A 15,806-nucleotide genomic window follows, 5' to 3' on the forward strand; every position below is an offset into this window, starting at 1 on the left:
GTCTCCTTCTCTGGAGATATTCAAAACGCGCCTGGATGCAATCCTGTGCAATGTGCTCTAGGTGACCCTGCTTGAGCAGGGGGRTTGGACTAGATGATTTCCAGAGGTCCCTTCCAACCTCAGCGATTCTGTGATTCTGTGATTTGTTTTAAATCTCAGTTACCAAATAGACGTTAATGTTATTTTGCAGTGAATGTCTTTATTTAACTAAATGCTATGGAGTAATGAGCCTCTTGACCATTTTTCAGTTGTCCTGAAGTTCTTCCATATGTATTTATCCACTCTTTAGTCTAAAGAAAATATGCATTATTTTTGACAAAATACAGCTCATAGAAATTATGTTGACAATTCTAGTAGTAAGTATTAGGGAGCCATTTCCAATTGTTCTTACTGTACAATTTGATATCCCTGAAACTGTCATAATGACTTGCGTCATTTTTGTGTTTCAGAAATTAGAAAATATAAGCTGTGTTGCAGTAAGTTTTATTTAAAGAACATAATTTGTTTTTACTTGGTAGACTGGGAAAAAAAAGCTTGACATATTACAGCTATACCTATTTATGGTTTTTGTTCATGGCTTTGCTTGAAATATGATTAATATATTTTAAAATATTTATCTAGCAAACTTATATTTTGCATTTTTAAAAGAGTATAGCTTTTTGCTTTCAGCCTATATAAACAATTGCATTCACATTAAAACATTTGTTTGAAACTGCACTGAAGTTAATCGCTATTAGAAAGGATTTGCTATGATCTGCAACGTGCCTTGACTTAGAACAAACAAGGCTTAACTTTTTAAAATCTTCTGCAACCATTACATCCAAAGTTGTAAATAGCAAAATACTACAGTAAAATAGTGTACTGAGAGATTTAGTGGTCTTTCTAGCTCAACAGTTAACACTGCATTAAGACTGTGTATTCTAATTTTAAAGACAGAATTGTCCCTTGATGCTAATTGTATCTCAGGATACAATCAAATTTCATAAAATCTTTTGGTCAAAGATTTAGAAAATTTCCTCTGTAGGTATCCCCATCTTCTAAGGACTCCAATAGCTAGAGTATCAAAATCGCCCTCAGCTCCAAACTTCAGATTAGGGTTTTCACACTGTCTCAAAGCCAGGATGTTTTTCATTTTGACATAGCAAGATTTTCCTCTTGTGAATCACCAGCATAAATTTATGAAAGACAGACAATGGTACTGGTTGGTTCTGTGAACTGTTTCTGTTTTTCTCCACTGCCTACTCTTTCTGTCCTCTGTTTCACAAATATTTAAGTGAAGAGGAGAGAGGAACAAGGCATAAGCCCCAGTCCATGAAAACACTTTGGCTTAAAGTTAAATATGGGCTTTTGAGTGGTCCCATAGAACTAGATGGTACTGGCATATTTAAACTGAGCTTGGACACCTGCTGAATGTTTTACCAGTGCCTGACTGTCTGCCCCCAAATGAGCTGTTAGGTGAAAAACGGGGCTGTGTCATGACATTTTGATCAAAAGGTGCTCTAGCAGAGAGAATATATGACAAAACAGTAAGTGTAAGTAGTAATACAAGTGAGTTCTTCATCTCTTTCTAGGGAGACTAGAATACGAGAAAAGGCATGTCCTGGGTTAGATCAACTGAGTATCATTAGAGATTTTTGAAAGGGCAGAGGGCAGAAGGTCCTGTGCTTAGGAGGTGACTGCTTTCTGTCATTTAGCTCTTTACAATTTTGTTCCTGTATCTTGTCTTACTCCATCAGCTTACCCCAAATATTCATATAATCCATTTCCCTCTTTGCTCCCTAATCTCACACTTTGACTCAACAGCATGCAGCTCCTTGCAAACAGCTTCAGTCAGTCTGTTGGAGGATGGTTTTGCTCAAGCTCAGTTCCCTGTCCTATAAGTAACTGCAATGGCCAACACTTCCTAACTCTGTAAACAGGGTGCTTCTCCCAGCTCTATTACACACTTCATCGTTTCCTTTTTCTCAGGCATTGCCAACACTTGGGTCTTCCATATCTCTGCTCATGCCCCCTCTTTTTCTGATAACCCTTTACTACCTGCTGTTCCTGAAATGCCAGCTCACCACTGTCCTCCCCCATTCATAATTTTCCACTGATCTGTACCTTCCTCATTCTCTACTCTTTCACTTAGTCAATAAGCAGAAGAGAGTAGTGGAAGCTGGAGCACCCTTTTTCTGAATCTGCTAAATGAATTAATTTCAGAACCTGTATTTTCTTATCCTTTAATAAAAGAAATGCAAAAAAAACCCAAAACTCAAGCAAAAAAATCAAAAAACACTCTTCATCCCCCTTGTCTCCTATCTAGTTTTGTAGCAACTTCCTACTTGAAGTCAACAGCATCTGTTCTTACAAAAGTTGCTATGGTCTTACCATTTTTTCATGGAAAACTTCCCATAATCACATAATTCCTGAGGCTGGAAGGGACCTATAGAGATTGCCTAGTCTAACCCCCTCCACCAGAGCAGGTTGCTCAGAGCCATGTCCAGCTGGGTCTCCAAGGATGGATTGTAGCAACTCCACGATCTCTCCGGCCTCCCTCAGAGTTAAAAAAAAAAAAAAAAAAAAAAAAAAAGGCTAGGACTTGTGTGGCTGCTAAAGCAGCCAGCTTTTTGAATTCACCTCTGTGTCTACCATTATTCATCTGCATGTCCTGATCAATATTTGGTGGTATAATTGTCTGGAGGAAGACTAGCTGTTCAGTTTGAAAATAAATAAATAAACCTGAAATGTTTCAGGGTCTTCAAGCGAGAAGCATCCCAAGGTACCTTATTTAAAATGGATGCTGTTAGACATAGTGCTGCAGGAAATGTGAAGATACTGAAGAATTTTCCACTTGCAAATTTTAAAATATATCTGGCCTTCTGTCATCTTGATATAAATCAAGATCTGATATTTGTCTAAAATAAGTCTCTAGATGTAGCAGCTGTGCATATTTTTTCATTTTATCTTTTGATCCACTCATGCCCTTTGTGATTTGACAAATTTTCATTGATATTCRTATTCTTGAAAGACTTGGCTCGAATAAGACTGAGTGAACAGGTCTGTTTTTTTCTGTCAGGAATTTTTCATCAGGTACTAGAGACTGAGAAATAGCAAATAGGTTGAGTTATTTAGAAAATAGAAATTTGGGGGAATATATGTGAAAAAGTCCACTTAGTTAAAGTCAGGTATTTACTGAATCCACAAGTTAGCTGGTAAATGTAAGGTTTAGCTGACCTTGGTGGATCTTTATTCACTTCAGTAATTGTAGGCTTCATATCAGGAATTAATTAGTTCCTTTATTTTGAAATGAAAAAAGATAAGTATTTACACATTTCAGCTCTAAAATCTCCCCAAACCCAAGGACTAATTTGATTTTGCTTGCTTTTAATGTAGTTCATGTATACTAGTATAAAGTGAGCAAAGCACGCTACTATTTCAAATTGGTCGTTTTCACTCTTGCGCTTTACTTGTTCCACAGCAACCTAGTCATGCAGTTAGAATATTTGTAAAATGTAGTTTATTTTAACGTAGCTTCCTTAGCTTTTTTGAATGTTGTGTCTCTAGAAAGATATTTGAAACTACTGAAGAAATTCACAAAACAGTATTTCATCACCTTCAACGTCAAGTCTTTTTGTACAAAAAGAATTTTGTGCCAGATTTTTGATTAGCTAGTTTTGTAATGAATGCGTGTAAATATAGATATTCTTCTAAAGTCATTTTTCTCTGGTGATGGTCATACCCTTGTTACTAAGTAGCAAAATTCCCGCTGTTTTTAATACAGGTGCTATCTTTGCCCTGTGGGGAAGGATTGTTTCTTGGGCGCTGCAGCACGCTGCTCGCGGGGCGCGGGACGGAGCCGTTTCACCCCGGAGGATATCGCAGAATCGGGCGTTTATAGGTTTCCCCAGCCCCCCGCCGCCGTTAATAACGCGCCCCCCGGGCCTCCCGGCTGGGTCGCACGGCGAGGCCGCGCCGTGTCCTGCTGTGACTCCGTTTTCCAGCAGGGAGGCGGCTAAGATGTGCAAAGGGTACGTATGAAGCGGGGAAGCTCCCGCGGGCTGCATCAGCCGCTGCCTCGCAGGGCGATCGGGTCCCCGATTTAGACAGTCGGTTACGTCTCCCCCGCTCCTTTCGCCTGCGCGAAAATAACCGCGCAGTGGCGGGAAGCGGGTGCCTGGCTTCCCTCGGGAAACGGAAGGTGCGTGTGGGGACGGCCGCTGGGTTTCCCCCCTCGCTCCGCGCGTGCTGCCCGCTCCGCTGAGGCGGCGATGGCGGCGGCGCCGCCGCGGGGCTGCCCCGACAGGGCGGCCTCCGCGCCCGCCTCACACGCGGGGAAGCTCCGCGCCCTGCCGGCGCGCCTGCCCCCTGCCCGCGGCCCCTCCGCCGGGAGGGAGGAGAATAGCTGCGGGGGCGTGTTGGCCCCGGGAGCCCCCGGGCCGCGGGGCGGCGCTGGCGCCGCTGCCTCAGGCGGGCTGGGTCGCCCGGCAACGCGGGGGACGCGGCGTGGAGCCGGCAGCGATGGCCTCCAAGGCGAGCAAGAAGAAGGARCTGCTGAGCCGCAGCAGCTCCGGGCTCCTGGGCGCCCCCATCAAAGAGTAAGAGCCCCGGGAGGGAGGGAGGGAGCCGGGGACGAAGGGCTGCCCGAGCTGGCCGCCCCCGCGGAGCAGCCCGCGGGGCGCGGCGGGCCGGAGGGAACCTCGCTGCCCCGGCGGCGGGCGGCGGGGTTCAGCCACCCGGCCAGGCGGACCCGCTCCGAACTTCCCCTGAGTTTCCCTGCTTGGCGGCGCTGTGGCGTTTTGCCCGCCCCCCCCGTTGCGCCCCGCTGTTACTGAGGCTCGGCGGAGCCGTTAACGCCCCCAGGCGGCCGTTAAGGCGCGGGTGCCGGTGGGCCGCCTGTCACGGCGGGGTGGTTGGCGCTGCCCCACGCCTGGGCGTCGGGGCCCTCGTGGCTCTGCGGGTGGACGTACTTGCTCAAGTGGATGCTTAATTAAAAGTAATTTCAATGGACAGGTGTTTTGGTTTTGCTTTTTTTCAGGAGGCTTACCTTGAGGTGGCAGTTAGGCTTTCTTCCTCTTGAGCCCTCCTGTGGTCATCCGTATTCTGTGGGAGGTCATAAATGTAGGGGAAGACAGGAATTGTCAGGCAGGCTCACCCTGCCGAAAAGGTTTTGCATAACGGAATGTATGTCTTGTAACATAGCTTGTGCAACATGCAGAGGTGTCCTGGACCTTGAGCAGAATACGAGGAAGGACAAGATTATAGTGTGCACACTATAAGTTGGTAGGTTGCTTTGTGGTGTGGCTCCATTTCTGTGTATGAGGGGCAGTATGTTGGCCACAGCTAAGACTTACAATCAGGAGCACACAGAAGTAAGTTTTATCTGAAGTGGTTATTGTGGACTTAAAAGCACCCCAAAGCTGTAAACTGGGTTAATAATTTGGGGAATACGTACCCTCCATTTTGGTCAAGTAGAGGAACTAAACTAACTAAACTGTTCAGGATGAATTTCTTTCTCTCACTTCTGTTATTGTCCTATGACCTCTAAGTTTTTATGTTTTGAGCAACTTCCTCATCCTAAAGTAAGTAAACCTGCATTCCTGGCACTGGCAGGATTCAGGATGAAAAAGGCACTAGTGGCACTGACAGATGTGCTTATGCTCTTTTCTTCTTCCTGCCATAAATAAAAGTGTCAGTCATATCCAGTTACCCAGCCTTTGCCACACAATATTTTATTGTTTTGCCTGTTGAGGCTGGTTGATTTATATTTTGATAACTTCTTTTGGTCATAGTAAACTAGTATCTCTAATTCCTGTCTTTTCCTCTCTGCACCCCTTTCCTTAGTAACTTTTTTCTTCTCCTTTTAGCCACAGCCATGCAGTCCCTCGTATTTACCACTTCAAGCAGTACAGTGAAATTTTTAGGACTGTATAGAAGCTGTCATGGACATTTTTATTTTCTAGCACAATTAGAGGAAAAGAAGTATTTTCTTACTTTTCAGTGTATGTGAAACTGAATGGACTGTCATACATAAGATTTTGCCTACTATTTCAGATCTCATCCCTTTTTAGGCATTCTTACAATGTGTGGTTTTTGAGTTATTCCATTAAATTAAGATGCATCTTTTTTAAGATTCTAAAACTATGTACGTTTTATATAGTAAAATCATTAATTCTCTCCTGCATCATACAAAATAACTTATAAAAGAATCATTCATATGAAATGAGTTATTTGTATCAGAATATCCAGAATAGCATTTGTCTTTTTCTTCAGTACATTACTGCTGCTTTAGGCTTTATTAAATGAGATCACTGTGGACATATCAGATTAGAAAATTGTTTTCCCGGTGTCAAGTAGAGACACAAGAATATTTAATTACAAGCTGTTTGAATGATATCAAATCCTACTGAAACATCTCTGAAATGCAAGAAGGAGAAATGCTCACATTATTTTTGAAGTTTCCTATTGGACCTAAAGGACATGAGATATGATTTATCTCTCACCCTGCATTATCAGCTAGTTGTAATGGAACTAATGCCTAGCATATGCCGATGTTAATTCAATATTAGCCGAATCAGACTACAGGAACATTTACTCATTTCACTAGGCTATTTTACACAGACTGTAGTAGCTTGAAGATGTCCTAATGGTGGCTTAGTGACTAATGTTACTAGACTACAGAAGAAACTGTTACAATAACCTAATTGTAATGCAGAACCTTCATAACACAGAATATACAGTTTGTGTTAATTTTTTCATCAAGTCTATGTCTTCTGTATAAACTGTAGCGTGTCTTTTGGGCTCATCTGCTCTGCCGTTGCGGTACAGAGTGGCCTTGTTCTAAGCGAGTAAGTCTTAGCACTAAATGTCTAAACGTTCCTGTATACATGCTGTATTTCCATGTGATGGCTTGTTGAACTTTGTTCAGACATACGAAGTGACTTTTTTGTTAATCTGATTTGTGTGGTCAGTTTTTAGAATACAGAGCTATCTCTATTTGTCTCTGTTATTGGCATTAATATATGTTACCGGAAATCCTGGTAATGTAAAAGGGGAAACAGGGAATCTATGACACAAATAATCTAAAGTCATAGCAACTCTGATATTAGTTTCCTGACAAATTTATCCCTGTTTGCTTTTTGTCATCCTGAAATATGACAGAGGCCTTTTCGGTGTGTGGATGAAAAAATGTTGGTTTAGGACAACACATGTCTTGCCTAGTTGAACAAACTACCTGATAAGCTGCCTTCTTTAAGCCAACAGGAGAGATTTTTCTTTAGCATCTATTGAACTGTGGATAATGAATTTAAATCAAGGAAAGCTAATGACAGGTTATTCTAAAATTTTAAATAAATAAATTTTTAGCTTGAAACAAACATTTTACAGGAAAAGTAGCCCCCTTTTCTCATGAGACAGTAGAGAATAGTGCTATAAAACATATGAAAACTAAAATTAAATTCAGCACTTGGTATGCTTCTGGTCATGTTGTTTTGCATGTCTTGTAAGTTGTATGTKCTTTCTGAGGTGACTATTGGCGCTAATGTTTATTCTTAGTAAGATCTTCATCCTGGTGAAAACCCACATGCATCTTAGTGTTCTTTAGTCAAAGATCAGGGTGGAAGTCTGGTTATGCTCAAACCACTGCAAGTTGTTGATAATTGGGAGCTGAATGTAGTGGGACTTAAATTTTAAAAGTTTACCCTTGAGATGGAACATTTTTGACACCTTGAACAGTCTTTCATCTTGCTTGTAGCGCAAGCTAAGGGCCCTTGTTTCTCAAATGGTTTGAGGTATAAATTCCCATCTCAATATCAAAAAGATATTTTAGCATTTTAGTCCCTTTGAAAAGACTGAGATATTGAAATATATCTCTTCTCTTTAGCCATGCATAAGCCACGAGGCTTATACCTTGCAACAAGGCAGGTTCAAGTTTTGAACTACAGTCTGTTAAAGCCTATGCAAAGCTTTCTGTTTGGATCAGGCTCATGGTCAAAAATTGAAGCTATTGATAGCAGATTGACAGATCCATGTTATTTCTTTATTTGGAAGTAGAAAGATTCCTTATAATAAGGAATATCTTTTCTGTAACACAGATATTCTATGTTTGCAGGTCCATGAGAAGATGCACAAATGCTATTTGCTTACTAAGAACTACAATTACAGCTCCAAATGCAGAGAATGTTCAATTTTCTGTGCTGATTTAAGGCTAGATCTGTAGCATTATTGTAATAAAAAAAATCAGCAGAGCACAGAGTTGATTTTGCAGGAGTCTGTCCTGGAACAAAATAATTAATGCTGCTGGCTCTTATATTTACAGTCTCTGAGGAAAAAAATACTGAACATTGTGATAAAAAAACTTTATTGTGTAGCCCTCTGACCCTGACTTAGTCTTCTTTTGGTTGGCAATCTATGTGTTGGAGAGATTGCTCTATTTCCTCAATTAATGATTATCTCATCATAATAGGCTAGTGTTGATGGTGAATATTTTAGATTAGTTATCAAGGGCAGTTTACCTTTTTTTTTTGTTAGTAGGTTATGGAGAGTACAAGTAAATCGCTTTATGCACACACTGTGAGATTGGAGTTGTGCTCATTGGGTGTATGACAATTACTTATTAGATATTTTCTTGACATCCATTTATCTTCATTCTGTTATTGTGCTTGTTCAGTGTATTTGTGAGACAGAGATAACTTTATGGCATTCTAGTGTACAAATTTTGTGTAAGTCTGTCTATAAGAGCTTACATCATGTTACTGTCGCTATACCAAAAAAGGGAATGGATGTTCGCAAGCTGCCTGAGAAAATATTGTCTCATAAGTTTAGTATTCTTTGGTAATTGCAAGGTAGGTTTTCCCTGAGGATCTTGCTTTTATTTTTAAACACAGCCTGCAGTTGCAGGGATAAAAATGCCAAAAATATTTTGCCTTTTATCTATTACTGTTTTCCTGCTATTAAATGGCATTTATTATCATATGTCTGCAATGATTGAAATACTGAATAGAATTATCACTAGTATAAAAAAGAAGAAAGATTAATAGCTTTTAAATAGGCATTTGTAAAAAGAAACCTTGAGAATTATGAATACTTACTACAAAGAATTACAGCATTTTGATTTTCTCTCTTATGGATAACATTAATGCAGAAGCCCTTTGAGACTAACATGTACAAACATCTGGAATATATATTCTGATCACCTTTAAATTACTTTGCTGGATTTCTAGTGAGATCAGATTTCTTTTTTTTTTTTTCCAGTGATTGCTTACAATAGTCAGCATAGTACATCTGAACCATGGAAAATCAACTGAGATTATTGGTAGATTATATTGCCATGCTGGAATGGGATCTCAGAACCATATACAAAAAGCAGGAAAATTCCTTCAGACTTGCTAACACAGACTTTACATAGGTGTCTCTACAGGATGCTTTGTTGGGCCTCTCTTCATTACTGCCTTCTAATTAGGGAGCGATACCCTTCAGGAGCTAAGCAGTTGCTAGAGAGGACAGTTAGGCTGAAGAGCTCAAGGCTACTGTCCTTGTAGCTTTTCTTAATCGCACCGTTAGAGGATACTGAGTGTCTGATCTTTCCCAGGTTTCAGCAGCTAAAGTAAATCACTGGAATTGATGTCTTTGTCAGCACTAAAAGAGATTTTGGCTAGTAACAATTGTAATGAGTTAAAATGCTTTTAAAATGAATTTGATGAAAATCTGTGCCATCAGCCCCAATCTTCTGAATTAAACGTGAGCTGTCAGCATCTGCCAGCACGAAGATAAATCTGAATTAAGGTTTGGGTTATTAGGGATAAAGAGTTTGGCTTATTGCTTGTTCCAACAGGGCTCATAGTGAGGTGTTAATGGTCAGTGCCAAGAAACAAGTGGTTTAAGGATAATTGTGGCACAGGCAGGATTCATCAATGCACAGGGGAAGGTCAGAGTGGTGTTAGAGCTCTTGTTAGAGAGAGCAGTAGCTAAGAGCGATATTTACTGTTGATGAATCCTTCAAGACCTGCAGAGACAGCATGAAGCCTGGACTGTCCAGAARAAATGATTCGTGCTTAGCTTTGTGCCTGATTGCAATCAATAGCAGGTTGCTGTACTGCTACTGTACAGTGGGTTGTTGCACCAAAGCCTGGGATTACCTAGTGTTTGTTATTAAGGTTAAAGCTTGGGATAGTAATAACAGGAAAAAAGAGCTCCATTGCTCATTCATCCTTGAGTTCCCATAGGCCTAGGATAAGGAGTCAGCAAAGCTTACGATTGCGGTTTTATCTGTTGCTGTTGTGTTCCTGAAGCAAATATTCTTAAGGCTTAGGCTACAGCAGTGGTTTAGAGAACATAGACTGAACAGATTCACTTTTTGAGGGTTCCTTTGAGGCCAGCTAGATTGACTGAGCTTTGGGAATGGTAAGCCTAATGTCTTACAGATAACTGCATGATGATTGAACTTGGAGCTGTTTTTAGTGTTGTGTTGGAATGCTAGTGTTGGTTAGTGTAAGTTTTAATGAGTGATGAAAAATTACATTGGGTCATGGGACAAGTACGTGGAAGAGAAATTCATTGAAGATTGCTAAATAAAAAGAAAACATCTAGTTCAGGAAGTGCATGAGCTAGAAATGGTTGGAGACTGTCAAACTTTTAGAGGAATGTATTATATTTGTCTTTATGCTCTTCTCTAAGCATATACTTCTGAGTAGTGTTTGAGACTATAATTCGCTTTTGCTCTGACTCAGCGCTCTCATTCTTATGTTTGTGGTCCAAGAGAGCAGCTCAATGGTATATCTTTAAGTCCTGCAACATAAGTGTGATGAGGTATGCTGTGTTAACTATATGTTACTGAAAGAGGCRATTGCTGTATTATTGTAAAAGTTAGCTGGAATTGTATGTAGATGTTTATGTGTGTTTATGACCTCATGTGAGGTTCAGAGACGGGCATGGTTTGGTGGGCTCTGCTTGGGGATTGAAACAGGTTAAAATTTTGGACAACCTGGATTGAGGATACTGGTCCAGATTATTGCTGAATGGCCTACAGCTTGCAATTTTGGGATTAGGCCTAAACATTTATCAGAAACTGGGTTTTCTTTAAAAACACAGTTAGGTTTGAAATTGTGGCTATGACTAGCATTGTTTGGACTCAGTCATTGTGTTTATTAATGGACTTTGCAAGGCAAAGAAGATTTACATGAAGAACTTTAAACCCTCCTTCACCTTACTTTCAACTGAAACTGGTAAGTTATTACGAGACAGTGTCTACAAGTCTCATTTTTGCCCTTTGGATAACTCAGGAGGCTCTTTATCTCTAATTCAAATTCTGTACTTTATCCTAGTTGCATCCATAGCCAAAGCCAGTTAGGGCTTCACAGGAGTCTGGAAGTGACTTGTAATAGTTCTTCATTTCATATTTACAACCAACATCCTGATAATCCTGAGGAACAGGCATTTTGATATGAGAGTCTCATGAACCACGTTGTTAATTACAATCACTCTTAAGATGAACAGAATTCTTTTATGTTTTAAATAATTGTCCAGAGCCTTTTGAAAGGATGCATTGGCTGTTTGCAATATCAATATACCAAGGCAGTTCCTATTCTCTCAAACAGTTCAGAAGCAACATAAATATGTAATGTCCCAGGATTCCAGGACTTCTAACTGCAGAACCAAAGGGAGAAGTGTATGTGTAACTTAAAGTTTAACCATCAGAAACACTGGGCGCAAGATACCATCATGGGCTTCCTTAGTTTCCCCAGACATAGTAATATTACTACATAGATATGTTACGATCTTGGGTTCAGTTTAGGAGAAAGTCCTTGGTGCATGATTGTTCCTCCATTTATTGCATTGATGCACATCTGCAAACTCTTTTACTATATTGTAGTATTGCAGTAATACTTAAATTATAATCTAACAAAAATTAGAGCCATTCCTGACAAGTTTGCATTGTCTTGCCTGAGCATAAAACATTCATGTCTCATTTGTTGTCTTTTATTGTCTCCTYGTTTTACACATAACTCATATTTCTGAGGCTATTTTTTTTTTTTTTGTCTCAGAAAGAAAGTTAGTTAAGCATATCTGGAAGTTTTGTTCGATGTAAGCATTTTCTGGCCAAAAAGTTGAAGATCTTGATTTCAGCACCTATGTTTCCTTTGTTGAGTGTAAACTTTGTTGCGTGTTAGTGTGTAAACTGTATACAACTTTAAACTGTATAGCCAGTTTGTTAGTACTAATGATTTTTTTCTTTCCTTCTGCCTTTAATTAGCCTTTTTTTTTAATTTCATGCTTTGTGGTAGGAGAATGGGTTTCTCCACCAAATTAATATGATCAAATCTATTAAAATAGCATATAAGCCAACCAGTAAGTTCAATTTGTGATTAACTAGATTACATTTTAATGAGGAAAATATATATTAAAATTTTTTTTTCTAGTTAATTCTAATTAAAACAATGAGCCCCTGAGAACTCAGCCTGCCCTGATCTGTAGCCCTCAACTTTGATTGACTCTTGGACATGAAAACATTAAGTAACGTACCAACGACAATATCACACTAAATGCTGTGCTCCCTGCTGGTCTCAGTTTTAGGTTTTACTTTCCCTGTAACTCAAAGCAATGTCAGGGAACCTTGCAGGCAAACATTGTCCATGGGCCATTGATCAGAGACCACACAGTYGGATATATGACTTGACTTATGTTATTATGAAATGTGTAATAGAGAAAAACAGGAGAGCTATATAGCAAAATAGATGCTGTCAAAAGAAAAAGAATCATAATTGTAGTCTGACATTTTTAAAATCTTATGTCAGATGCTCTGTTCACCATGGAATATTCACCTGCTTAAGCAGAGTAGTCTTCAGCTTCTTCTGAAAGCCCTGTGTAACTTCACCACTGAAGAAATGGACTTTCTTGGTGCTCTTATCAAGCTGTGCTAAGTGCTTTGTAAATGAGTTGACCTGAAGCTACAGAAGTACTGAGGTTCTCTGTAATGCAGAGATTTTTAGTTCTGAGTTAATTACCCAGGTGCCATACAAAAGGGAGAGTATTCATGGAAGCCAACAAGGAAGGAACAATAAAGGAAAGAACAAAATGTAAGTTGTGCTCTTTAATGGTATTTGAGTACCAAACTCCAGTCTGGAAGGAGATGCTATGGTGTTCCCAGGATTCTTATAGCTGAATCTGAGGCCAGGTTGATCTTTTTAGCAGAAAAGATTGGGAGACACAAACTCAGAAAAGCTACTGGTCCCTACTGTCTAGGGTGGTGTATGGGTATATGAGGAAACATGACATCACATTCTCTCTTTGAATCGGGTACAGTAAAGAGGGATTTCACAAAAGATCTTCAGCTTCCTGCTTTGGAGGACAACCAGAACACCCAGATGCTGTGTGTCTCCTTAAGTCTTTCCCCAAGCTGTTTGGTGCAGGTTGCACTTGAAAGTGTTGATTGATTGCTGTAGACAAGAGGCGGGAATACTCATTTGAACTAAGACACTAGGCGGCCTGACATAGGTGGGAAGATAAGTTTGTGCATAATATGCATTCAGTAAATGAAGCTACGTGAAGGTTTGGAAGATGTCAGTGCCTAAATCCTCTTGTGGTTTTAGCATATTCAGTCATTCAGAACTGTGTCCAGAAATTCTTGTGGCCAAATGTAGATAGTGGGACAATAAGAGTAGTGAACACTAAGGCTGGGATGACACCAAGAAAATTGTGACAGTGAGAGCATATAGTTACAAGTTTAGGTATATGCACATCTTGAAGGCTCATTTGTAAGGCTGCTGGTTTTTTTTCTTTTTCCAGTGAAAAYTATTTCTTATGAAATTCATGAAAGAAATGAGTCTGGAGAAGAAACTGTAATAGGGAAATGTGATTGGCCTTGAGAGTGCCGTTTCAGTAGCCAGAGATTTTATTTGTAGCAATGAGTTTAAAAAAAAAAAAAAAAAAAGCTTTCAGGCTGAAAAGTTATTTTCCGAATAGTGTCCCCTTAGCTATAAAATAGTCACTGTCACTACATGTTATCATAGCCTTGACCCCTAAATCTTAGTCTCCCAAATTGTTATCATCAAATTTTTATGGAAATATGGGTGTCCAGTACTGCAATGGCCATTTGGTGGGACCTGCACATGGCTTCTACTCTATCTCCTAGATCTCCTGAATCCCAGACAAATGCTCAGTTCTTTCTTTTCTACCTGGATAAGATTTCTGGGTAAAGAGAAGGCATGCCCCAAACAACCAAGATATATAGTAGGTTTGCTTGAATAGTAAGAGCAGAATTTTTAATTTCAAAGCTTTATTTCTCCCAGTAAGGAAGCAATTAAATCTAGATACTACTGTTTATACACAGAAGTTGGACTTGTGCTGTCAGCGGTTTTTCACACAGAGCTCTGATGAAATGGAACTAAGATCTTGTGAGTGATACATTCCTTTTGTTCTTTTTTGTCCTGGGTTTAACAGATGTGCTACCTGCTACCTGGGATAGGCTGTCCCAATAACCATAGATCATTATTCTCTCCTGAGTGGCATCTGGTATGAAGGAGTTGATCCAAACTTTTAAAGAACAATATTCAAGTTCAGCTGACATTAGCAAATATTTACAGGGCAACAAGTGGAGTYGGGCTGAAAATAAAGATAACAAACTCAAACCTAAGTTTTAAAGAACACAGTGCTTCTAGGCTACTAGCCTCCGTCTGTTTTTCTTTGAAATAATCTCCAGGAAACACACTGTGTACAATTTGGGCAAGGTATTTGGCATGTAACTTTTTTTTCCCCTTCTATAGCCTGGAAAGCAAAAAAATGACCATCCCATTACTATGCAGTCAAACTAAAACAAGAAAAAGTGCAGACTTTTAGCAGGCAAGGCTTTACTGTATGTGAGGTTGGGTGGACCTTCTTTCTTAGAAAATGTGACCAACTAGTTGACATAATCTCAATCTTGGCAAGTTACTTAAATTTACTAGTGGTTCATCTGACAAGTACAAGGATTTCAGTTATGTTTAGAAATGAGGATATTATACTTGAAATTAATGATGCGTATTACAGACTCCTTTAAAAATATGCCTATAATTGATTGGTATTCATCATTTCTTTCTAGCATCACTTTAATTTTCTGCATTTTTGATCTTCCTTCACGCAGCGTGCTCCCTATTTTTGAGGAAGAAGTCCTCGACAAGGCTTACCCCATTACACAAAAATGAAGTGACAACAAAACCTATTGCCATAGATTTTACAAGAAACTGTCTTTACAGCTTATATGCCTTACAGTTATTCGTTCTACTCATTTTACTTGCACTGCATCTGTGCTGCAAATCTCAGCCACTATCCATGAGAACTTTGAACGTGTAAACTAGTGTATTTTTCTTCTGCAAGGAATCCTTTAATTTTTGCCTGCAATTTCTGATATAAGTGTAACGGTAAGTTACTGTAAACAACACATGCGTATTTTGGTTTTAATTTGGAAATGTTGCTGAGTATATTAGTAATAGAGAGTAACAGAGCATTGCCCTAGCTGCTTATGAGGTGGTCAGAACATGATGCATTCTGTTCATTCCTCTTCTGAAGGCTGACACCAGGTATGATCAGAAAGAGCAAATCATTTTGCAATTTACTGATACTTTGTCAATTTTTTTCATATTCTTTCCAGATGCTTATGAACTTGGTGTTGCAGTAGTTTCAGGCATGGGTTTCTGAGGTATTCAAAAGCTGCTTTTGAAAAAACATTGCAGTGATTAGAATTTTAAAGAACTTTCTACCATGTTTCCATAAATAGGATCTTCAAAGGGACCTTTCCTCTTTCAGAGTTCTGAAGAGATTAGGAAAAAATGAGTAGCTTTTCCCCAGGGCACATT

At 39.6% G+C, this 15,806-nt stretch overlaps 1 protein-coding gene across 1 annotated transcript in view; it reads left to right on the forward strand.

The window, feature by feature from the left end:
• Positions 1 to 3,763: 3,763 nt before the first annotated feature.
• ADGB (androglobin) overlaps positions 3,764 to 15,806 on the forward strand; it is a gene marked incomplete at its 5' end in the record, with an annotated part of 133,491 nt that continues 121,448 nt past the window's right edge. Inside the window, 3 exon segments of the mRNA XM_026078735.1 lie at positions 3,764 to 4,010; positions 4,411 to 4,483; positions 4,486 to 4,577. Coding sequence (XP_025934520.1) covers positions 3,764 to 4,010; positions 4,411 to 4,483; positions 4,486 to 4,577 — 412 coding nt within the window.

Source organism: Apteryx rowi, unplaced genomic scaffold (assembly GCF_003343035.1).
Source record: "Apteryx rowi isolate R43461 unplaced genomic scaffold, aptRow1 scaffold_485, whole genome shotgun sequence".
Classification (NCBI taxonomy): Eukaryota; Metazoa; Chordata; class Aves; order Apterygiformes; family Apterygidae; genus Apteryx; species Apteryx rowi.